The sequence below is a fragment of the Sebastes fasciatus genome, chromosome 21 (assembly GCF_043250625.1).
Source record: "Sebastes fasciatus isolate fSebFas1 chromosome 21, fSebFas1.pri, whole genome shotgun sequence".
Taxonomy (NCBI): domain Eukaryota; kingdom Metazoa; phylum Chordata; class Actinopteri; order Perciformes; family Sebastidae; genus Sebastes; species Sebastes fasciatus.
The window spans coordinates 8,448,234-8,473,202 of NC_133815.1; the positions used below are offsets into that span (position 1 = coordinate 8,448,234).

Genomic DNA, 24,969 nt, shown 5'->3' on the forward strand with positions numbered 1-24,969 from the left:
TAGTTTAGCATGCTAACATTAGCTAAATAACACTAAACAAAGTACAGCTGAGGCTGATGGGAATGTCATCAGTGTATTTGGCCATAAACCATAATTAACCTAATGGTGGCGCTAGATGAAAAGTAGGGCGATCACCAAAGCCATTAGGATTCATCCACTGGGCACCGTGAATATGTGTACCAAAATTCACGTTAATCCGTCCAATAGTTGTAGAGCCATTTCTCTAAAAAACAAAAAATTCAACCTCTTGGCAGCGCTGGATGAACAGTCAGGGGATCAACAAAGTCAGTAGGATTCATCCTCTGAGAAACATGAATGGCTGTACCAAATGTCATGGCAATCCGTCCAATAGTTGTTGAGATATTTGGAATAAAGTGATGGACCGACCGACCGACCAACCAAGTGACAGACCAACATTAGCATGAGTGATGGCTCTAGCATGGCTATTGATCTCAAATAAACGCAATATTAAAAAAAAAGAAAAACTCCTAAATATTTATCAGCCCTATTCTTATTTGATTTATCAAAGATATAATTTTGTTAAACCAGGATCACTTTTATTTAAGTGATTACAGGAGTAAGAGTGAGAAGGGGATGCTGCCTTCCTGCCTTCTTCTGCCAACAATTATGTGGAAACTTTTGGGAAATTGTTGATGTTTTGAGAACCTTAACCACCCATGTGTCAGGATATCCATTAGTGTCATTGTCACTTTATTTCACACATAAGACCCCTTCTCAAATGACTAGGTACTATCCTACAGCGTCGTTCACTTTTGATTGCAAACTGTATAAGAATAATGTTTCCTTGTTTGTATTTTGCTGTGGTTCTGTATCTCCTTACTGCTGATACAGACCAGCTTTGGTTGAAATACCAATTTTAAATTGTTATTTAGAGACCTCCTGTTGATGAAAGTGAGGCGTATGACCAGATTATGAAATATAAGCCAAATGTAAAAGCTAATTTAAAATGTAAACAAAGCTTTTTATTTGTGAAAAATATAGATTTGTAAAGATTATTTTGATTATAATTAGATCTGAGCCCAATTTAGTAAAACTATCAAGTCATGTCCATTCTGTAAATCTGCTTTTTTAAAGTGTTTTTTGTTTAAATAATAAATGATTCATGCTCATTTTCAAATTTTCTAAGTATAACTCCGTCAGGCATCAGCCATTCAATCCCCCCTACCAGCGGCTGGCCACCCCCATCACTTAATGTTGAAAATGAGGCAGCATTCTCCATGGAAACCGCAGCCCTCTGAGGCTGTCGCAGCTAATCCTCAGAGGCTTACTCAACTCTTACTGCTCGTAAGAGGGTTTTAACAGCAGCACCAATGCCCAAGAATTCTCCCCAAACCAGCTCTGGATCTTCTGTTTATCCCAGCGGAGGAGCAAAACAAACCGAGTTACGTACAGCAGCAGAGAGGAGCAGAGGGGTTCATCATCCGGTAAGCTTTTTCATCTCTCCTATCTCAGGTATTACTGCAGCTTTAGTCCTCTTATTGCTCGGTCGGTTTTGACCTGCAGGGTGTGCGGCGTGGGAGGATGTTGGAATGTGTTTTGCTCTGCATGTTTTGCTCTGCATGTTTTGATCTTTGATGAGATCATACAGAATGTGATGTTAATGTTATGTACTAGATGTGGATCTCTTTGTCGTTATTCTGTTAATAAAAGCTTTTCCCTACTCCCTAATTTTACTAATTTTTTTCTCCTCCTCCATGCCCCCTACTCCCTGCCCCTGTGCTCTCTCACTTGCCTGCACTAATCCTTTTGTTGTGGACTGAGGGGCCCAGGCTTTGGCTGACCGATCGGCACTGTGCTTCATCTGAAGGGAGCCCTCCTGTCCTCCACCAGATCAGACGGGCCTATTACTAACGCCTCTTCTTTTCTGGAAGCTTTCAGGTCTCTCTTATCGTTCTCTCTCAAGTTGTTTCCATCCTCTTCTTGTTGTCTCAAGCTCTAAGCCAGTCCTGGGAGCTTGAGGGAGTCTTGGTAGGAACATGCACTTCAGGAGCACTTTGCTGCTGCTTCTCTGTCTGCTGGAGCTGGAGGTGAGAGGGCAGGAGCGGGGGTACCTGCAGGAGGCTCTCGGGGCCTTGGATCTGCCTCTGGGTACCAACGACGAGCCACAGCTCCAAAAGAACCACACCGGCGTCCTGATCTCTAAGCTCCTCGGGGCAGTGCACTGTGCAGAGCGGACCGGCACCTCTCAGGATGTCTGTGGCAAGGTAAGGTAACTTTTACATCCATATGCTGAACACTTCTCCTTTCTACAAAACGTGCTTGTTATGGCTGGAATGTGAGTGAATGTGAAGGCTTAAGTCCTCGACCTGTATGGGGCATTCATGCTGAGTGGCTTTAGACATCCCTCAGTTTGACATAATAAACTCCAAAGAGTGGAGTTGGAGGTACTTCACATGTTTGTGCAGGCGGGTTGACAATAGGATTATGTGCATGTCAAGCCTTGAAAGTGAGATTTAAAAATTAAACTTTCCATCACTGCTTGCTGAATAGTCTCACCCACTCTCCTAACCTTCTATATTTATTTGTGTGGGTCTAATTGGGCACAAACAGCAGCACAAAGCTACCATTTTTCTGGGAAGCAGTGTAAGCAGGGAGAAAATACTGTAGGCCTTTTATTACTCCTCTTCTCAGGTCACTTGCTTTTCAGTAACATGACCTGGTATTTTGCGACTTTCCCTGAGACTCATGGCTCTGTTTTCAGGCTTTAGAAAAATCTATATGAATCAATATTCTGTTACTGTAATGCCTATTTCTTTCCTCAAATGGTTTCAGAAACATCTTGTAGTATACTGTTTAGCTGTAAAACGAGAAAGTTTGCTCCAGCTGGTGGGCGGCGCTTGGTATTTCCTCAACTGATCTCAACATGGCTGCCGGGTCACAATCTTTCTCATTTTACAGCTAAACAGTGAACTACAAGATGTTTCTGAAAACATTTGAGGTGAGAAATAGGCATTACAGTAACAGAATATTGATTCATATTTGATCAGCGCTACCTAGTTTGACCGTCTGATCGGAGTTCGCGAGTGATTGACAGCTGCTCAGAGATGGCAGGCTCCAGCTCGGCTCTGATTGGTTGTTTTCCTCCGGTCTGTGAAATCTTGCAGATGCCATTAGGAGCACCGGAGGACACAGAGGCGCATGATTTTTTTTTTTCAGATTACCTGTCTCATGCATTACTGGCAGGATATAGTGACTGTAGCTTTAAAATAAACCTTAAAATGTCTCTTGTTGTCTTTCTTCCTGCTCTTGTTACAGTGCCTGACACCAGATGTAGCTCTCTCTGTGCTAGAGCATGATGGGAAGGCTTACCTCACTGAGGAGGACTACCAGCGGATCTCCACCGTTCTGCTGTACTACATAATCAACCTGCAAGACCTGTGTGTGTCAAATGCCGCCTCCCTTTCTTCCTCCTCCTCATCCTCATCCCCCTCCTCATTTGGGAACTATCAGTTCTACCTTTTGGCACTCACTAATATACACCCGGCTGAGGACAACCGCTTCCTGTCGTCCAGAGAAACAGAAAGTATCCTGCAGCTCATCAACCAGCACTACGAGCCCTCCGATCAGGACGCCTCATCTGATTTGCGAGTAAGGATTTTTTATATGAGATACAGTATCTATTCTGTCTCGACAGGTACACCTCCGGATGTGATCACTTCACCTTTGATTCCACAGTGTATCGATGCCGCTCGCCTCCTTGAGGATGTTAACGTACAAGAAGATCCAGGGGCTGGTGTCTCGTCTGTGCCCAAACTGGCTGCGGCCATCATCAGCCACATCCTGCAGGGCCGCTGCTTCAGACAGAGGAACCTCCCGTCTCCTGCTTTCTTCACCGACTACATCTTCCAATCCCTAAATCGCACAAGTGACCTGCAGATAATAGGTAAGTTCAAGAGTACAGTTGGCTTGTTGTGCACATTTAATTTGGCAGAAATTGGAATGTAATATTAATAAGTATGTTTTCTTTAGTGTAGAATGAGCCGTTTATATCTACATACGGAGTGGGTCCTCTTCACGGAGCTCTAGAGAGAGCCATTCAAGTTTTTGCATTGGCCACCATAGTTCTCCTACACGCTTGGCACACAGGAGAAGTTTCAGTTGGTTGCAATCTGCAACGTCACCACTAAATGCCGCCAAATCCTACACACTGCACCTTTAAGTCCAATATTCACAATCTTTTAGCTCTGTTTTTGGTCTCCACCAAGATGCTTATGGGAAATGTATCGGAGTAAAAGTACACATTTTATTTAGGGAATGTAGTGGAGTAAAAGTGAAAGTTGTCAGAAATATAAAAAACTCAGGTAAAGTACAGATACTCCCAAAAAATACTTTAGTACTAACAAAGTATTATTACCTCATTACATTAGGGCTCAACCCCAAATCTCAATCTATTCTTTAATCTCATCTGCGTGAAGTTGCATTTTGTCCCAAACAGACATATTGATTTGACTGAATCTCACCTGCTGCACAGTTATCATGATGCAGTGATTTCTCTGCTCAGATTTAGAGGAGTTGCTTCATCAGCTGGGAGTAGGACGGGAAGCAGCGACGCACTCTCACAACAGGAAGAGGCGGAGTTCACAGAAAGGGGCCGGGCCTCCGCCGGATGGTTGCAACCATGAAACTGGTGGACTGAGCAGAGACTGGGCACAGGTGAGGCTGAGGAACTATCTGTTCAGAGAATCACAGGAAGCATGATAGCGTTGCTGTAATCTCACTGTGAGCCTCCTACTCATCCACACATTTGTCTCTTCCCTTTGAATCTAATCAGGTGTGTTTTTCAGCCAATCAGCTGGTGGATATTTTTGCTCTGAATCCTCATTTGACAATTTCCAAGGAGCACTTCAGACAAATGTGCCCAGCCATCATTCAGCAGTTGCTAGGCAATGCCTGCGAGTCTGCAGAGCAAAAACGAAGAGGATCTCTGCCCACTGCTCTCGAGAGTAAGATATTTTACCTCATCGGCCTACAGTCTCTAATAAATACATGAGACAGTTAGTTTGCAACTAAATCAAGCAGATATCGCTTTATAACTCCTTTGTTTACTTAATTGAGGAGGACATTTTCCTTTAAAGGGGACATATCATGAAAAATTTCAAGTGGAAATGAGCATGATATGTCCCCTTTAAATATTTTTGTTTTATGTCATCGATTGAACTCATCAATAAGGTTTACCATAATTCTGGGAAAAAGAGCCACAAGCAAGAAACTGGTTATGAATTACTTGTATAAATTAGTGGCCTAAATATACTTTTTGTTTATAATTATAAAAGACAAAAAAGACATACAATAATAAAACTTAATGGATGAGCACAGGTTCATCCCCAATAAAAGCTACAAATATTTACAAAAAGATAAAAATGTAGCCCTCAAAAAATTGATCTGAGTGGTGTTTTATTTTCTTTTCTTTTGTGTTATTATCAGACAGAATTTATAATCTTAATATTTGGACAAATGTGTCTGTCCTCCCTGCAGAGTACGGCTACAGCACGGCCGCCGTCCTGCTCATCACGGTGGGCTCCATGCTCGGTATCTGCCTCATCTTCTTCAACTCCTGCCAGGAAACCTACGCGCTCATCCTGCAGCTGTTTGTGGGTCTGGCAGTGGGAACCCTCTCAGGAGACGCTCTCCTGCACCTCATACCACAGGTATAGGACACAAAGAGCCACTGCGGCACCCTCTGTAACTGTGAGTCAAGCGCCATACCTGTATAAAGAAACTCTCTGTTGTTGACGGTGGAGTAAATGTCTAATTGTTTTCCTCTCTGTCTCCTTTGGAGATCCTTGGCCTCCATGATAACGCACACAGTCACGATGGCGAACACTTTACAGAAGGGAAGGAGTATCTGTGGAGGATTTTGGGCATAATCGCAGGGATCTACGGCTTTTTCCTCATTGAAAGAATCGTCTCCTTTTTTGTTCCCCATGGCCATGTAAGCGTTTTGTTATCAGTTTAATGATACACTAGCAAAATACTCAACCCGTAGTGTATCCAGGCTGATTTTCTTTATCTAGCCAGAGTTTTCCATGAACAAGCAAGTTTGTGCCCCGTCTGAACTTTTGCAGAGCTGACTGTTGAGCAACAGTGGTCTGGTCTCATGACTTTCTTTTGTCTGCAGGGTCATAGTGACTTTCCCTTAGAGCTCAACTGCAACGGCCAGTCACAGAGGGGCAAGTCCATCTCCACCATACAGCTGGTGAGTCCCATCACTACCAAGAACTATTGTTCTTGGCAGGAAACCCTGATTCCCGTCATCATCGCTGTTATGTACTTGTTAGAGGGGATGCCCGGAGGACCATGACAAGGCAGTTCCTGGAAGTTAGACAGCAAGATATCAAGTGCATAGAAGACAGAGGAAACACACAATTATGAAGATATTATAAGGTGCAGTGCTTCAGCCCGCTCACACTAATTGCCATATGAATGACACGGTAATCGCAAGTAATCTTGCGCGAAGTAAGAACGCGGTTCTTGCTTTTGGTGGGTCATTTGTACTGACTGCAATGTAAACGCATCCGCATAAATATGTTACGCTCAGAGCTAGTGACATAGTATAAAAAGTGAGAAAGGCGGCTTATGGTGGGCAGGAAGGGAGGTGGATGGGTCCAACAAACACAGGATTTCCAACAAGGAGAGCGGTGTTTGTGTGGCTAAGTGTTATTGAGTTATTTTGAAGTGACGTTTGTGACGTGTTTTCTGTACCTAAGTTACGTTGCTTCTGCGACCGTTACCGTAGTTTTGTTGCATGGCGTAAAAATGACACGCAGAAAAAGCAAACAAATGATATGTGAAAAGGCTAAAATGTTTTCTTAATGACATGCAGAATGTCCTTGTAATGTCGTGCTACTTATACGCCTTCCTGTGAGAGCGGGTTGCAGCGCTTCTACATCAGTGTTTTCTATCTAACACATTGGTTAAATATTGTGTTTACTGTGCTGTACCACTGTGGAGTTATTCAAGTCAATATATTTTCATTCGCCCCAACGATGCTTCACTCCCACACTACTCCTCCAGCCAGCCGAGCATCAAGGAAGCACTAATGCACTAGTTATAAACAGTGGAGCTCTGCTACAGGGCACTGTTGATAGGAGGACAACCAGTCAGTTACAGCACAAAGTTTGGACAACGTTTGAGTTTGCACACATATACAACAGCCTAAAATCAGATAATGGAAATAAAACGGATGTGACAATGACCCAACCTTCATCACATGAAGGATAAATGAATCAATTGAATCACATTTAAAAAAACTGACTGAAATTCACCTTAATCAATTGTCCTGTGCAGCTTTTATATAACAGGCAATGAGGAGCGGTGTGGGAGGGAATGAAGGAACAGGACATGTAGGATGTTGGAGAATGAGGAGTATTGAATCATTCAGAAAGCACTCCATGCTCGTGTTGAATACATGCTTCAAAACGAGAACATTTCGGACACAAAGACAAGTCACTCACGTGGAAAGGGACCTACTTTCCAACCGTCCTTGTTACATAAAAATATCATGTATGGGTGGATTTGTCTCATTCAGCTCCCTTCACGTAACTTAACTTTAATTCGTCAAATTGGAATCAATGGTTAATAAAGATAATTATCTGTAACCTGCAGGGGCCAGTGGATGACCTGGAGTGTACAGAAGTATCTCCTGAACATGTAGACACGAGGAGCTCTTCACATCAGAGTAAGCTCCTTCACAACACGGCTGAATGTGATGTACTATGTAATTAGTCGCCTGGCATGACAGAGCGATTGTCACGGTTCGAGGATGAGCTCTAACGACACAGACTCCCTTTTGTGTTCCCAGGACAAGGGGTTCCTCTGCTGGCTGTGATGGTAATCGTGGGAGACAGCCTTCATAACTTCGCCGACGGCCTGGTTGTCGGGGCGGCCTTCTCCTCTTCACCCGAGACTGGCATGGCGACCACCGTGGCCATCCTGTGCCACGAGATCCCGCACGAGATGGGTGAGAGGTCACGGTTACTCACTGAGGGAACGCTTTTGTTGTTTTTTTGGCTGAGGCCAGGAAACGCTCTGCTTGGCTTATCTGTTTTTCTGCTTTCTGTCTCAAAGGGGACTTTGCAGTGTTGTTGAGCTCCGGGCTCTCAGTGAAGACTGCTGTGCTAATGAACTTTCTCAGCGCTCTGACGGCCTTCATGGGCCTCTACATCGGACTGTTTGTTTCCTCGGAGATGGAAGTGCAGCAGTGGATCTTCGCTGTTACTGCTGGGATATTCCTCTATTTGTCACTGGTAGAAATGGTAAAGGAGCTTTATTAAAGGATAATATTTTTATCAACAAATCCCATGAAAAGACCAAATGTGGGACACGTTACCAATGCTGAGAGGTAGTCTTAAATTTCGATATAATATAATGTAACCTAACTTAAAGGTGCTATTGATAACATTGATAACATTCAGCCACTATATGTCACATTCTCCCTCCCCCGCTCCATTGCATTTACTTCACAACAAGTTGTTGCCAGGCACTTACAGTCAATCTCAGCCATTTATCCGTTTTTTCCACACTAACTGACGACCGAGAGATACCACATGATACCAACATCGTTTTACTATTGGCTACCACCTCATTGGTTTTGGTCTTTTCATGGGATTTCTTGACAAAAACAAAAATATAGAATAATGCCAGCCTTTTCTTTAAAAAAAAAAGTCCTCTTTCTAATCAATATTCCTATCAAAACTGTATTAATTTTGTTACACATTTCTGTTTTCCTGTCAGCTTCCAGAGATGAGTCGGGTGAAGACGGACCGACCATGCCTCATGTTTCTCCTGCAGAACCTCGGCCTGCTGATGGGTTGGGCCTGTCTCCTGCTCCTCGCTCTCTTTGAACATGAACTCAAATTCTAAATGCAGTGAACGTGAGTCGTGACGTATCTCCCTTCACACAGGGTCGAGCCCAAACAACTTGTTTTCTAGTGTTCTTTTGACTTGAAAGTGTTAGCGTGTCATTATTGGTCAACGAGTGAGTATTTCATGATGTCGTAGTCTCAGCACTGGGTGGTAAATGTACGTTAGCTGTATGAATCCTCTCTTTTTTTTTATACTTGATGATTTATTTTTGTATGTTACAGTAGGTGTCTGGACACACTAAATAGTTTAAACTCTAATAATGATCCTATTTGGCAGATTCAGGTACAATTGTGCATATTGTTCTGTGAAATATCTATGTTGCCTCAGACAATCAAATCATTTGATTTTGAAGTCTCACAAGCAAAAATATAAAGTTAATCGTAAAAAGTAAATCTACTTGTTTTGGTTTGTATGTATTTGACGTCAGTCTTCATACTGATAGCAGGGTTCAACGTCGGGCAAGTGGGAAATCTCCTTGCTCAAAGTCAATTTTTACTAATCCCGATACAATTTGTTTTATTTATTAGTAGTTATCAAATAACAACAAAAACTGAAGTTAATTGCCATGTTTAATCTTAGTTTAAGTAAATTAATCTGGAGTTTTGTCCTCTTCCTCTAACTCCATGCAACTACACTCCTGTATGTCTTAGTTCATACACTGAATTTGGCAATGCTTTATTTTACAGGCTCGTAACTTCTGCATAATTTCCGAGAATTTGCCAAGAAGTTCCCTGAAAGAACTGTGAAAATTTGAGAAATTATAAGGAAAATGGAGATTAGTCTTAATTTTGTACACTTACAGTTAATTAATTCTGCCCTTCCACGAATCGGAGGACTCACAAAAGACACATTATAAAAAGATCTCCAGATTTTTAGCCCCTCTTTCATTAGACCTTCTGTGCCTTGTATATGACTTTCAGAGTCACCTTTTATGTTGAGGAAATCCATATTTTCCTCATATGTACCAATTTATATATTGTGCTTTCCGAGAAACTTCCAAGGAAATCGTTAGAGAATTTTTTATAAAATGATGGTCCCATAAATAAGAGCATTACCTTGATTTGAACTTAGAAATATTATACACAACTAGGGCTGTCAATCGATTTAAAATATGAATGCAAAATAACCCAAAGTTATGCTAAATTTTGACGAGGAAAAACTGGCATGGCCATTTTCAAAGGGGTCCCTTGACCTCTGACCTCAAGATATGTGACTGAAAACCCTGAGAGTGAAAACTGTATTTTATTAGATGAAACAGATGTTGACAAACTGCATAATTTGCAATATATCTTATCGCAATACTTGAGTATTGTGATAATATCGTATTGTGGGGCCTCTGGTGATTCCCACCCCTAATTGGTTAATGAGAAACTCTTATATCAGGTGCAAAGAAAGGACTAACACCTCTCTGTTAGGCATAAGCGGCCCTAAAATACATTTATTTTTGAAGCCCCGTTTAGATAAACGCTCTCTTTCAGCGTCTCATCTCAGAGGCATTGTTCTTTGTTTTGGAGGCCTCTCTGTGATCCAATATGAGGGCACTTCCACCCACCTGAGCTACTTGTTCTCTTCATCCACCAACCTGGGTGACTAATGTTCGCTGTTCAAGACAGAAACTCCGGAGCGATCCGGCCCACACAGCAGCGCACACGCTCTTCACCGGCCAGAGTGGGCCTGCAGAGGAGGAAGAGGAGAACATGAGGAATACATCAGCACAATGAGATAAATGAAACAAATCAACTTATTTGTACATCAAATTGGATTTGTGATATTGAAAGAATGAGTGGGCTTAAGAGAAGATTTTCCTGTTTTCAGCTTGCCGTGATTAAATTCCGGTGCTCTCAGCATCAACGTATTTCTGTAAAATTTGAACAAACAGCTGTCAAGCAGTTGCTTTATTTGTGTCGGGGATTAGTTTCATTGCACAATTTGCACGGTGATTATGTTAATTTGCCATTCCGAGCTTACAACCAAAGTGCAAACTCAGTTGTGTTGACAGTGTGATTATCAGAAAAAGCTGACACCATTTATTGTGACTTCCCGAGTAACGTTCAAACAATAGCAGGAAGTCCATTGCGTTTTCTCTTATTCTAGCATTTTTGCTGTTATTTTGGAAATGCCAATCCCATTGGCATTTCCAGGAAAGCTACAGGCCTACTGGTGTGTGTGTGTGTGTGTGTGTGTGTGTGTGTGTGTGTGTGTGTGTGTGTGTGTGTGTGTGTGTAAATGTGCTCTTTTGCACCAAAGTGTCATTTTTTTTTGGCATGTGTGCGTCTTTTCAAGGCAGCTGCTGCCAGGATGGAGGAAGGAAGGGCTTTTTATCTGGGCAATGTTGGTGTGAACACTGAGTATCCTCACTAGCTCATCAGAGACCTGTCAGAAGGAGAGTTCAGCTCCGGGGTCGTCGGGGCAGCAGAACACACACAGACGATAGGAAATGCCAAAGAGAGAGAGACAAATAAAGGAAATATAAAAGTGTTTTCCCTTTGATTAGAAAGGATCTGACTGAAAATCATCCTTCGCACCTGTTATTGTTATCACACAAAACCTCCTGGGATCAACTCATGTGGAATTTTAGTTGGATTCACAATCTTGACATGCACTGTATTTTTTATATATAAAATTATTTATAGAAAGCAGCAAACTTAAGCTCAGATAGGTGAGTTTCTTTATTATTTTGGCTAAAAACTGCTAGTTTAAAGGGGTACTCCATCAATTTAGTACTTTTGTACTTTTATAAAGTTGGGGGACTTGCAAGAGATAGATATTTTTAAAAATAGATTAAATTGCAGCAGCAGAGGCTGAGATATTAGGCAAGAAGAACCTCTGGTGGGTTTTTTTGACAATAGCCTCTGCCGCCATTTTGGACTGAAAATGCTTATTATATTTATGATATTTTATTGTTCAACACAGGCCAGAATATGACAATGGAATAGAAAAAAAAAATTGTTTTGACTTTTTTAGGTGGACGTTTTACTGGCGTCTGGTAGTCGCTTTCAGTCCAAAATGGCGGAAGCAGAAGCGAAGTGAAAATCAATTGTTCATTTCATTGCAACATCAGCTGCTGGGCGCTGATGTTGCAATGAAACAAACAATTGACTTTAACTTCTTGGCAATATACGTTCTTTGATATTAGGGTAAAGTTCCAAAAACACTGGATCCTACATTTCCCATGATGCAACTCAATAGCATCTTTCATTAGAGCTTCCGTGCCTGGTAAACACCCACATCTTTCAAACGCCACGCAGTTTGTAACGCCGGCTTTCTGTGAAAGATTTCCTCTAAATCCATGCCGAGATAACCCAGATGACATCACTACAGTATGACATCATTATCGTTTATTAAAAGCTCCTTCCAGAGCCACAGAAGACATCATACAACTGTTTTCACAGGCTGAATAGTACCAACAATGACTAGTAAGCTGACTGATGTGTAAAATCAGTAGAGTGGCCCTTTAAATTGCAAAAGCTCATGAAACCACTAGAGGGCGATAATGAATAACAAAACTTTGGAGAAACTTGTCTGATGAAGGGGTTCACTACTTCAGCTGCAGTATATTTGGTATGAATGGTCTCTGGATATACCAATGTATACAGGGTTGTGCATCACAGCATGTAAACATCCAAGTGTCTGCCCCATTAGGCTGAATGATACTAAGTAGATGCAGTACCTCTCCTTCACCTCTGTGGAGAACTCACCTGAACAGGTACAAACAGCTACAGCTGGGACAATACTCTGTTTTAGCAAAAGTCCCACTTTAATCTAGAGCGGAAACAATTACTTGATTAATCTGCAACGATCCTTATTGTTACACTTGCTTAATCAAGGAAAAAATTAGGGCTGCAACTAACGATTAGTTTCATTGTCGATTGATCTGACAGTTATTTTCTCAATTAATCGATTAGTTGTTTGGTCTATAAAATGTCAGACAATTATACAAAATGGGGATCAGTGTTTCCCAAAGCCAAAGATGACGTCCTCAAATGTCTTGTTTTGTCCACAACTGAAAGATATTCAGTTTACTGTCATAGAGGAGTAAAGAAACCAGAAAATATTCACATTTAAGAATCTGGAATCAAAATTTTGACTTTTTTTCTTAAAAAATTACTCAAACCGATTAGTCGATTATAGAAATAGTTGCCGATTAATTTAATAGTTGACAACTAATCGATTAATTGTTGCAGCTCTACAAAAAATGGCAAATATTTTCTGGTTGTAGCTTTTCAAATGTGAAGATTGGCTGCTTTTGTCTGTTTTCATTGTAAATAGAATATATTTGGGTTTTTAACTGCTGGTTGGACAAAACAAGACATTTGAAGATGTCACCTTAAATTCAGATTTTTTTTTTTTACATTTCAAAGACTAAACAATGAATCAATTAATTGCAACAATATCCAGATTAATCAATAATGAAAATGAGTACTTGCAGCACTATTTTAATCCATCTATTCATAATGTAAGTGACCCAGTTTGCATACAGCCCAATGGAATGCAGGCTAAAACTCTGCAGGTTCAACAATAACGTCAAAATGTACCTGTAGAATATTCACCTAACTACATTTGGCTACAACAGTCAGGGACTAGTAGTAGTTAATGTAAACCTGTTTTAATAACAATGATGATGATGATGATGATGATTACCTGACCTGCTCACTTCTTCCTCACTCAATAGACCTTTACTTCTATTCAAGTGTCCCAGTAAGTCATGACAGCGTGACAGTGACAATACCAGGACCCTAAAAATTACAAATGTGCTTTTTCCTACAGTGACATGTCCAAATGTCAGACCCAGTAGATGTAACCTTTGCCTTATCTTTCTTCCAGCATTTATATTCCTCTGCCTTCCTGTCACCAGTGATCTGCCTCCTTGTCGTCACCTTTAAGCTTTCATTTTCACCCGGAGAAGACTGTTTTCACTAAAACTACCTCGACTTCTGTGTCATTTGGGTTCAAAGCCTGTGATCAGTCACAGATAATAATAAGGGTTTGGCAACAGCCTGGCTTTGAGCTTTAATATATTCCTTAAAATTACCCAAACAATTTACTCAGCTCTCCATCAATCCCTCAATTTGTATTAACTGACTCCAGAAAAACATCCTCTGTACCAACACATTATATATTCTATAGTTTAAAACTGTTTTCATGCCTCCGTGCCGGCGACAGCCGTGGCAGGAAATTATGTTTTCAGGTTATCCGTCCCGTCTGTCCATCCGTATATACGTCCGGTCCATTTTCATGAACACGATATCTCAAGAACGCCTGGAGGGAATTCCTTCAAATTTGACACAAACGTCCATTTAGACTCAAGGATGAACTGCTTAGATTTTGGAGGTCAAAGGTCAAGGTTACTGTGACCTCATGTCCATCCCATTCTCATGATATCTTGGGAACACCTTGAGCGAATTTCTTCAAATTTGGCACAAATGTCCATTTGGACAATTTTGGTGGTCAAAGGTTAAGGTCACTGTGACATCACAAAACTATTTTTTGGCCATAATTAAACAATTCATATGCTAATTATGACAATTTTACACAAACGTCTAATAGGATGAAATGGTGATGTGATGACATTTTGGACAGGCATGGATGTTAACTGCAACTTGACTGGTTGGTGGAGGCATACGACCACGAGGCGGTAGGTATTTTATAGTTTTAACATGTACGTATCATCATTAAAAATATAAATATAAATCCAAGCATGCTGTATATACTGTAAATAGCCATGTATACATGCAAATACAGTAGTGTACATTCTCCCACTTCATGTATTATAAGTGCAATAAAGTAGCCATGAATCATTCAAAATTTATTTCATGCACTCTTTGCACTCCCTTGCACTGTTATATTCCTGTTTATAAACAATTTTACATGTATATAAACACTGTATGTTGTTCATTGATGCTTTTTATATATATTTATACATGCATTTATTTTTTTCACTTGTGAGTACATAATTGTTAAAGGTCCCATATTGTAAAAAGTGAGATTTTATGTATTTTATATTAGAAAGCAGGTTTAAGTGCTATATAAATACTGTTAAACTATCAAAACGCTCAATATACGGAGAAATACACACAGCCCGTATTCAGAAATTGTGCGTTTGAAACAAGTCGTTAGGATTTCTGACGATTTGTGATGTCACAAATATACAATATTTAGTCCATTACACGGTTTTAAACGTAAACATTCTAAATGTATCCCAGTTTATTTCCTGTTGCAGTGTATGTAAATAACATCAGCTGACAGGAAGTAAACATGGACCCAAACTGTTGCCTAGCAACGCAATTCCCTTGCAATTCCGTTGAAATGCACTAAAACGGAGCGTTTCAGACAGAGGGTAAATACAGGTATATTCAGGCAGACAGTACGAGGAAAATAAAGTTTTTTTTTTAACATTACAGAATGTAAACATGTTCTAGTACAGGGGTCTGCAACCTGTGGCTCTGGAGCCACATGCGGCTCTTTAGCTCCTCTCCAGTGGCTCCTTGTGGATTTCTAAAAATGGAAATGAATAACTGTTTTTTGTTTACATTTTCATTTTTATTTATCATTGTTGTAGGTCTATGGTATTACGGTAGGACGGAGTATTAGGGCCACATTGAGGAAAAATAAATAAATCTGAGATTTCGAGAATAAAGTCATAATATTACGAGAATAAAGTCAGAAGTTTACGAGAAAAAAGTCGTTGTAATATGAGAATAAAATCATAATATTATAAAGTAGTAATTTTACGTATTATTTCCTTTTTTTCTCGTAAAGTTATGACTTTATTCTCGTAATATTACGACTTTTTTTCTCGTAAAGTTATGACTTTATTCTCGTAATATTACGACTTTTTTTCTCGTTAAGTTATGACTTTATTCTCGTAATATTACAACTTTTTTCTCGTAATATTATGACTTTATTCTGTAAATCTCAGATGTTTTTTTCCCTCAATGTGGCCCTAATACTCCGTAGTACATTTGCATTTTGGCCCTCACTGCATTAGACTTATATACTTTATACTTAGACTATAAACTGTGTTATCTTCATCACAATGCTCAAATGTTTTGCGGCTCCAGACAGATTTCTTTTTTTTTGCCTAAAATGGCTCTTTAGATAGTAAAGGTTGCTGACCCCTGTTCTAGTAGAAACACAAAATACAAATATGAACCTGAAAATTAGCATGATAAGGCACCTTTAAATATTGTTTTTTTTACCTATCTTTGTTCAGCTTTGTTGTCCTTGTTTATATATTATCTCTAACAAATGTGTTAAAGGGAATAATTTCTCCCACTCTTTATAACCATAGATCTTTTATCTTTCAGTTTATCTGCTTGCAAGCTGTTATTCATCCTTTCTTTGTTGCTGAGAGAAGAAGGCAGAGGTGTTGGCGTTGGATGGAGCAGCCAGTGTGGGTACAGTAGGAGGAGGAGGAGGGCACTGATGATGAGGAGGCTCTGTGCTGTGCTGAAGGCTATAATATCCGAGAAATCATCACCACCATCATCTGAACTAGAGGAAAAACTGCTCCACAGATCCGCACAAGCTCCTCCTTTAACCCTCCTGACTGTCTCAAACTTGAAGATTGGCGGTGCTGGTTGAGAAAGCAGAAGAAGCAGCAGTAGCGCCTCGGTTTACCGTCTCTTTAACCCGGTGATTTAAAGAAATGATGCTCTTTAATGTTGGACACAGCTGGGACACCTGTCCAAGCCGAGATGTTGCGTTGACTGTTTATCAAATGGTGTAATGGTCGTCAATACTACTCCCACAAAAACAAGAGCAGCAACACCTCTGGACAAACACATGGACTCGCTGGAACATCCCGTGTTACAAGTAAGTTAATTAACATTTTAAATGACAGTTGTAGAAAAGTTAGCTTAGCATAAGAAAGAAGCAACTCACCTGTCCGCTTCCTCCTTCTCTCCTATTGGTGGCTGCTAGCATAGTTTAAAATTAACGGTTGATTACGGGACGTTATATCCATGGTAACGTTCCTTTGAGCTCGAGCTGTGACCGTTTTTTTGAATTTCTAACGGTTGATTTTAAAAATTCAAAAATGTCGAACGTTTAAAAGCAGTTAACTTTAAACGTTGGTGTTAGACAGGTTGGTGTCTCTGCATCTTTTTTGTTGTCTTTTTAGCCAAGTATTTAATGTTTTAATCTTAGTAGTTGAAATATCAGAAAGGTTTTAACATGATATAAGGTTGCTATTAACATTTCTCTACTTTTACATTCGTATTTGCATCCTTAAGTTGGCTTAAAAGTAGTGATTAAGGTTACCACAATGTAAAAATACACCATTGGTGTCTCTGCATCTTTTTTTTTTTGTCTTTTTAGCCAAGTATCTAATGTTTTAATCTTATTACTCGAAGTATCAGAAAGGTTTTAACATGGCATTTGGTTGCTTTAACATTTCTCTACTTTTACTTTCGTATTTGCATCCTTTACTTATAGCTAAGTGGGCTTAAAAGTAGTGATTAACGTTACCAAAATGTAAAAATACACCATTACAAGTAAAAGTCCATATATGGACTTTTACTTGTAATGGTGTAAACTTTGCTGACAGGTAAGTATACTTACCTGTCAGCAAGTTTACTAATAGTATCAAGAGTGACTTACTCATTATGTCTCCTTTTACAGTATACTATTAGGCTACTGTATTATTTTGTATTGATATATAAGCAGCTTTTTAATGTTGTAGCTGCTCAAGTAAAGCTAATTTTAACAACTATACTGTTGGGTGGTTTAAATTCTAACAATATATCATAATATTTCAATAACTGATCAGATGTTTTGATTGAAAAGTCATAATCTGCAAAGTAACTGTAGCTGTCAGATACATGTAGTGGAGTCAAAAGTACACTATTTCCCTATGAAATGTAGTAGACTAGAATTATAAATTAGCACAAAATATAGTACTTCAAAGTGGTACTTGAGTAAATGTACTTAGTTACGTTCCACCACTGTTTTACTATGAAAATATCTGCCAATACAGGATGTTCAGAAAGCCTCAGGAGTGTATTATACATTATCTTTCTCATTATTGTATTGTGTTATTTCTATTTGGCTTATTGAGGTTAATTAAATCTCATCCTGTTCCTCCAGACTCTTTCTTTGCAGCTCAAACTGTTCTACATGACCGGCTCCTAAGAAAACAGTCTGAGTATCTCGCTGTCTGTTTTTATATGCGTGATTAACACGTCCCGGGGGAACGGGCTGCAATAAAAGGCAGATTTGACATGAATTTCTGTTTTTTTCAGTTGCTACTAGCAACACACGCTGTACGAACACTTGAGCTGGGTGCATTACTTTTCCAGACCCTCATCATATCTGCTTGCATATTGGAGACCACCCACATAATTATATTGTTTTTATGATACCTGTCATAATATTACACTTCAAATAAAACATTGAAAGCTGTACTTAACTAATTGAACTAACAGTGAGGCACTGGAAGGAGAGCTTCACATTGTTTTAAAGCCTGTGTTTAAAGAGTACTCACACGGCCATTATGTACAGTTAGTCGATTTGTGCATTGACGGAGAAATTATCAATAACTATTTGGCTACTTATAAATAGTTTAAGGGCTGCAACCAATGAATATTTTCAACATTGATTAATCTGCAGACCATTTTCTCAATTAATACATTAATTGTTTGGTCTACAAAAATCACATACAATTTTCCCATAGTCCTTGATGTCATCATATATCTTGTTTTGTCCAACTAACAGCAGACAACCCAAAGATATTCAGTTTTAGGGCGGTCCTTGACTGAAGAAATTCTTAGTGGACTAATCAATTAGTTGATTTAATCAACAGATTTGTGAGTTTCTCCACAAAGAATCTCCCAAAAGTACCACTTTAAATCTTATGTTAACAGAGATGTGCTCATTTCTTGGAAATAAGTCATTCAGCATGAAAAAAACATAAGAAATGACTAATGGACCAAAGAAATCTAAGTTGACTAAGACCAAGACTATTTCTTTCATTGGAATAGTGTTAGGAAGAGATCTCTTGACAACCAGTATGGACAGGACAAACTATAACAGCAACAAAAACAGTTGCAAGAATACATATGTGCATGCAAGTATTGTATTAAGATAAGCTGGAAAAGATATGAACGTCATTTAACAATTTTACTCTTTGGCTCTCTGCAGTCTCAAAGCAAAGGAGCTCGAAGAAAAGGTCGATTTAAAGGTTCAGATGGCAGCACCTCCTCCGACACCACAACCAACAGCCTTGTTCGCCAGGTAAGGATGGCAGTTCACTTTTTAAACTTTGGGGCGCCCCTGTGGATTTAGGGGTTAACCCCAGTCTTCTGTGGATATTTGTTGCATGTCCTTTCATATCTCTCTCTCTCTTTCATTTCTTGTCATCTCTCTACTATCAGCTGTCTGATAAATACAAATAAAGATTTCAAAAGGTGCAACGGTCTGTGGACCATACGCTAAGGTACGGAGAGAGTAGATTTCTACTAACCTTGCACGTCAGCTAGATTCTCGCAATGTCACGAGTAGGGATGCACCGATCTGACTTTTTCATTTCCGATACCGATAGTGATACCTGGACTTCAGGTATCGTCCGATACCGAGTACCGATCCGATAACGGTGTTTAATTAATAAGCTGTATGCCTCACTATGTGGAAGTGACTGGGATCATTCTTTTATGTGTAAGACAACATCAGGCTTGCTTTCTTAACTTTGTAAAATAAAATGTAACGAATGAATACATGGATATAAATTATTTTATTAAAATAATAAATTGTACACCAGAAACTTGGTCGAAAATCAAAATTAACAGGAATTACAATTCAAGTGTAAACCTTTTTAATGCAGCAACAGATTGGTCAAAACTTAAACAGGAATTAAAACTAGTCACAAGATCACGCGTGAATCACGGGATCAAATGTCACACAAAAATCCATCTTGTCAGGCTTCAAGTAATGCGTTTGTGTCCACGGGCCTCTCAGATGGTTCCGTGAAACAAACCATCTGACGGGTTAGGTTTCTACTGCCTACGGGAAAAGGTTTTGTTTTTCACATGGTCCAAGGAAGATCTATCTGATCATTTTGTGCACCACATTCTTATATCATAATGAATAATAACATTTCCTGGTAACAGTTGCTTCATTCAGGAATGTAACACTTGTTTACGTGTGCCTGAGTGTGTGTTAATCCCTAACGGTAAATGCAAACGGGCATAAGAGCCCAGCCTCAGTCATCATCATCATCATCCATCAGGGATGAGATGTGCATCGCAGTGAAAGCCGTCTGTAAACACCGTTGGGTACAGTATGTTAAGTGGAGGCCTCTCCTCTGTGCTGCATCCTCAGCAGTGACACAGTGGCCTGTTATAAAGCAGACCCCGCGAGATACACACTCAAACGTGTCTGGTATTTGTTGAGCGGACCTGCGAGGGACAGGATGGGCCGGGTTAAGGATGCGCGCCCCTGCCTAAATGTTTCTGCCTTTTTTGGAGGAGGCGTGCATCGCCTTCTCTTTGGCACGGTAGAGGCAGAGCAGCGGGACTTGCTGGCCTGCTGTCTGCTTCGTCTCAAGGCCACGGAGAACTTCTGAATGAGCTGCTATCATCATCAGCTCAGCAGGAGCTGCTTGATGAGAAATTGTCTGATTTTACCACCACCCGTGGGAGCTCATGCCCATTCCCACAGTCCTGCCACCAAATGAGGAGTTTCCCTTTCAGTCTGAGTCATCGCAGATAAACTCAATTAGGCTGAGAGTGAGCGTCTTTCTGCAACGCAACACCACATCCTACAGAAATGAAAGGCCATTACAGTAAGAGACAGTAGAGGGATGCGGTGAGAGTGGAGGAGTGATGTGTTTCAGGGTCAGCGAGGCCCTCGCATGCCGAGCAGAAATATCCCCTTTTAGATGTTTGCCGCAAGAGGGCCCCAGAAATAGCAGACCTTCCAGTAACTTCTCCTGTGTTTGGATAATAATGTAAATACTGTTTTTCATTTGTGTTGTTATCATAACCGCAGTTTTAATCTGACCTTATTTCCCTCGCCCTCATGCTCAATCATACTGCCTGTGATTATTTTCACTTTTCACAGAAGAATGAGGACGTAATATTTAGATCGCTAAACTAACACCATCCCGGGAAAGCTATCCTTTTGTGTGGTTATCTCACCGCCTATTCATCAATCTGTCATTTGGTTCTCTTTGTTTTATCATTTCTCTCCTCACCGTCAGAGCTGCTGTTTTCTAAAGACTGTTTGCATGACTGGATTTAAGATTTTGTATATTGTCTTTAGCTCTCCCTCCTGTCTGACCTGTTGTTTTTGTGCCTCATAGTCCTGGCATTCCTGTAGGCGTCGTAAGAACAGCTCAGGCTGGTCAAGGTCACTGCGTGATCGATCCACGGCCGCTCCGAGCGTCATGAAAACGGCTTTCCAGTAACTGCATATAAACAGGTCCTAAAAGACAGAATTACTCATGCTGAGGGCAGAGGGCAGACAGAGAGTAGGTTGAGAGAGAGAGGATGAGAGACGATCCCTGTGGTCGTGGCCTGATGCCCGGGGGAGTATGGAGGAGGCTGGGAAGGGTGGAGGTCCAGGCCAGACTGGACCGCTCAGCCGTGGGAGTAGCGAGGTCAGTGTTGAGCTGGAGCTCAGCTCTCCATTGAGAAAGAAGAAGGGCAGAACTGTCATAGATTTGTCGGCAAACTTCAACATCAGGTGGATGGTTTATTTTTATTCATGTGGAGGTTTGTTCTGCAGTGTAAGCAAAGAAATCGTCTTACCAAACATTTTGTGATTTGTGGTGCATCGTCCTTCTCTTTATGCACATCCTGAGGGGCGGCAGATGCTAATAAATAGTATCGAGATTATGATCATAAACTCTACATCATTGTTTTAGCACTCTGCATGGATTTCCTTTTACAGTCCAGACATTTACGTCAACCCATTTCTCAGGAAGCAGTTTGTCCACCTCATGCTCAGTTAAAGGAATAAATGCAATTTCGATATGATTTGCAATTTTAGAGGGAATGATATTTTTTTACATCATTATTCTCATTTTCACTGAAAAACATATTAAAATGATTATGGTGTGATTTCCGCAGGGATCTGTGCCAAACAAAGACGTTTTCTTAAGCCTGTAGAATATGATGTGTAGGCCAGGACATCTGTGCAGCACCACAATAATTAATTTGAAATAGTATTTTGACACACATTTCACCAACAAATATTGTGCCTCCTAACAAACAAGATATAACATGTTATATAATGAGCTTTAGAGTCGCTGGTAGGTGGATTTTGTTACCTTTAGACAGAGCCAGGCTAGCTGTTTCTGCCTGTTTCCAGTCTTTATGCTAAGCTAAACTAACCATCTGCTGGCTGTAGCTTCATATTTAGCGTACAGACATGAGAGTGGTTTTGATCTTCTCATCTTACTCTCGGCAAGAAAGCAAATAAAGCGTGTTTTCCAAACTCTCCCTTTAAACTTTTTTTTGTTTTCAAAAGACAATATAGTCATGTTTTATTGTGCATAGTCGGTGACACACACCACATAGAGCCTTGAGTGCTGTATTTTCTGGTCATATAGGTGTAAATGTGAGTGATTGTCCATCTGTAGACTGGCAATGTGTTTAGAGCGTCTGCCTTGTGCCTAATGCATCCTGGGAAACGATCCAGCCCCCCGTGACCCTGAATAATAATAAACTTTCTTTATATAGCCCTTCTCTAAAAACAGAGTTAACAAAGTGATTTACAGAGAGTGAGAAACAAAGCTCAGAGCAAACAACAGGATTAAACACGACGAGGGGAAGAACTGCTTGAAAGCAAGTCTACAATAGTTTGTCCTAAGTAGTGAATTTAAAAAAAAAAAGACACTGACTTTGCAAGTGTAATTTATTCTGTAAGGCTGTTCCAAAAAGTAGGATCTTTGTTGTTGAAGTTTTTGTAATTATTTATGGCTGAGAAACAGTCTGATGAGCTCCCCTTGAGGATGTCAGTTTGCCCTCTGGCTCTTGTAGAGATATTAAGATGTAGTTATAGACGCCTGGCTTCAAAAGTGTTCACCAAAGTCTAAATAACTTCTGCAAGTGACAGGTAACAAATAAAGAAAAGCATAAATTCGAGGAAACAAAGGAAAACAACAACAACAACAGGCATGTAATAAAATTAATCGATTCAATAGCAGAGCACCTGCCAAAACCGATTTTGGGGCACAGGTGAGGATAACTTGAATGAGACCTTTGGTGCTAGAAACAACATACAGTAAATACAAGGATCTGAGGTACCGTAGCTCAAACTGTGATTTGCATAACTCCTAGAATATTATGTCATAATTAACCTTGTGCTGCTTCCCACACTCGCACTGTTTATGTAAATGGTTGCACCAGGCTCTGCATCGCCTCCACCTCCACCTCCATCTCTATATAACAGTGTGTCTTGATGTCTCCCACTGCAGCAGCTTTTCCGTGGCACATTGTTACATTTCAACCCTCTTTGTCAGCTCTGTCTGTACATTCAGTACATCCAGGCTGGAGAAAGGGATTTGGTGATGGACGGCTGCCTGAGAGGGCGTGGTGTGGGCAGGAAACCCCTTCTAACTCTCCCTGATTGCAGGCATTTTTCCTTTTCATCATCCTCTAGATTATTTTCTCTCTCCTAAATGGAGAGAGGGGGTGACGCAAAGAGCTTATTATTGACTCTGATACTTATCAGATCTGGCAACCCTTGACATTTTAAGTGACTGATACCAGTGCCATACTATAGTGGTATGGAGAAACTGCCATTGGAGATCTTGTGTAGAAAAGTGTAACATTAACCCTGCGGTCCTTTGCCTGAACTTTGAGCAACATATGTCATAGTTTTCCAAGATATTTCTGGAGAGCCATATGTGTTTTCTGGCATCCAACTGCAGTAATGATGCATGGGGTTTAAATACTGTAAATGTAGAAACCACTGCTGCTCAGTCAGCCATCATTGAAGCACCAGGCTGCCATCTAGTGGCAAAATGAATGAACACAGGTATTTAACTTCAGTGCCAGAATAACCAAATCAGTCTGCAAAATCTCTACTTGGACTCTGAATTTCCTGATCTGAGCTATGACTTTTGGCATTTGTCTCTAACATTTGACACTAAAACCACACAGGCAGTTTATTTTTTAAACATGTTTTAAAAAATAATTAATAATAACATTTTGTAAGTAACAACCAAATGTGAAAAATTAAGGTAAAAACACATAAACAGGGGGATTGTTTTGATAAAAGACACTTTAGCAGTGCATGTCTTGCATTCACAGTGGCCTGAATCCAAGTTCCTCAGCCTCCACACCCTGCTGTGTTACAGCAAAGGCTAAATTAATTTGGCACTGTGTTGATGCAATACCCCCCTTGTGGACAAGGTCAGTGCTTTCTGCTGTTGGTATGAGCGATTAAAGTCTTTCGTTTACATAATGTCCATCAAAATGCGATATCAGACATCGTTTTAGGTTATAAAGATGGATGCAGCATGTTACACAGCGTTTTCTAAACCACTGATTTGAAGAAAAGTGCTGCTGATCATTCACACATTTTTAGTGATTATCATATTTTAGTAGTGATTGGAGTTTGTAAGCCACGCTATGAAATGCATAAGAATGCTGCTGGGGATTTTATATAGGTGCTTCATTTGTATTGTTCATAAATAGGGCTGGCTGTAACTAATGATTATTATTTGTTATTCTGCCTGTTGGTTTCTTGATTAATTGTCGTCGTCTTTAGGTCAATAGGTCTATAAAATGTCACATACGACATCACAATTTCCTGAAGTCCAGGGTGACGTCCTCAAATTGCTTGTTTTGTTGAGCCAACAGCCCAAAAACCAAAGATTTTCAGTTTACCATCACCTAATACAAATAAGGAGGAAATCCTCACAGATGAGAAGCTGGAACTTAGTAATGTTTTTCCTTGAAAAATGACATCAGAATAGTTACCGATTTGTTTTCTGTCGATCAAGGAATCGATTCATTTATTATTGATTGTTTCAGCTCCATTCATACAAGGCATACATCCCAAACTGTACTGGGAAAGTAAACCTTCTAAAGTGATTCACAATACTGCATTTTTTAATTTAATCATAAGATGGATGCA

The 24,969-nt window shown here is 40.1% G+C and overlaps 2 protein-coding genes and 1 long non-coding RNA gene across 8 annotated transcripts in view; 2 read left to right on the top strand and 1 right to left on the bottom strand.

Annotated features, from left to right (window-relative positions):
* Positions 1 to 84: 84 nt before the first annotated feature.
* LOC141759908 (zinc transporter ZIP12-like) lies at positions 85 to 9,278 on the top strand. 5 transcript variants are annotated; one of them, XM_074622396.1, is made up of 13 exons: positions 1,084 to 1,445; positions 1,955 to 2,225; positions 3,277 to 3,609; positions 3,697 to 3,904; positions 4,523 to 4,674; positions 4,793 to 4,964; positions 5,497 to 5,669; positions 5,801 to 5,953; positions 6,140 to 6,217; positions 7,627 to 7,699; positions 7,823 to 7,981; positions 8,089 to 8,276; positions 8,755 to 9,278. In XM_074622396.1, exons 2-13 carry the CDS (start codon positions 1,998 to 2,000, stop codon positions 8,881 to 8,883), a joined length of 2,046 nt encoding a protein of 681 aa, XP_074478497.1. In that variant the 5' UTR covers positions 1,084 to 1,445; positions 1,955 to 1,997; the 3' UTR covers positions 8,884 to 9,278. The 5 variants fall into 5 exon arrangements, with proteins under 5 accessions (XP_074478499.1, XP_074478498.1, XP_074478497.1 ...); XM_074622397.1 differs by having other exon boundaries at positions 1,082 to 2,225; XM_074622398.1 differs by lacking the exons at positions 4,523 to 4,674; positions 4,793 to 4,964 and having other exon boundaries at positions 85 to 1,445.
* Positions 9,279 to 10,293: 1,015 nt separating this feature from the next.
* LOC141759911 (uncharacterized) lies at positions 10,294 to 16,971 on the bottom strand. The gene is made up of 2 exons (XR_012592228.1): positions 16,771 to 16,971; positions 10,294 to 10,560 (listed from the first exon to the last, which is right to left on the bottom strand). It is a non-coding gene; the product is annotated as an uncharacterized LOC141759911 (long non-coding RNA).
* Positions 16,202 to 24,969, top strand: part of cacnb2a (calcium channel, voltage-dependent, beta 2a) — a 69,787-nt gene continuing 61,019 nt past the window's right edge. Inside the window, exons 1-2 of one of the 2 annotated variants that reach the window (XM_074622390.1) lie at positions 16,202 to 16,701; positions 19,027 to 19,119. In XM_074622390.1, coding sequence (XP_074478491.1) covers positions 16,615 to 16,701; positions 19,027 to 19,119 — 180 coding nt within the window. In that variant the 5' untranslated portion in view covers positions 16,202 to 16,614. The remainder of the gene's footprint in view (positions 16,702 to 19,026; positions 19,120 to 24,969) is intronic. The other variant, XM_074622392.1, reaches the window with a different exon arrangement.

What these genes read in the sequence shown, in the direction of transcription:
- LOC141759908 (XM_074622397.1), top strand. Translation starts at nt 1,998, where the DNA reads ATGCACTTCAGGAGCACTTTGCTGCTGCTTCTCTGTCTGCTGGAGCTG. An exon ending in CTCAGGATGTCTGTGGCAAG is followed by an intron (nt 2,226 to 3,276) that starts GTAAGGTAACTT and finishes CTCTTGTTACAG; the next exon opens with TGCCTGACACCAGATGTAGC. An exon ending in ACGCCTCATCTGATTTGCGA is followed by an intron (nt 3,610 to 3,696) that starts GTAAGGATTTTT and finishes TTGATTCCACAG; the next exon opens with TGTATCGATGCCGCTCGCCT.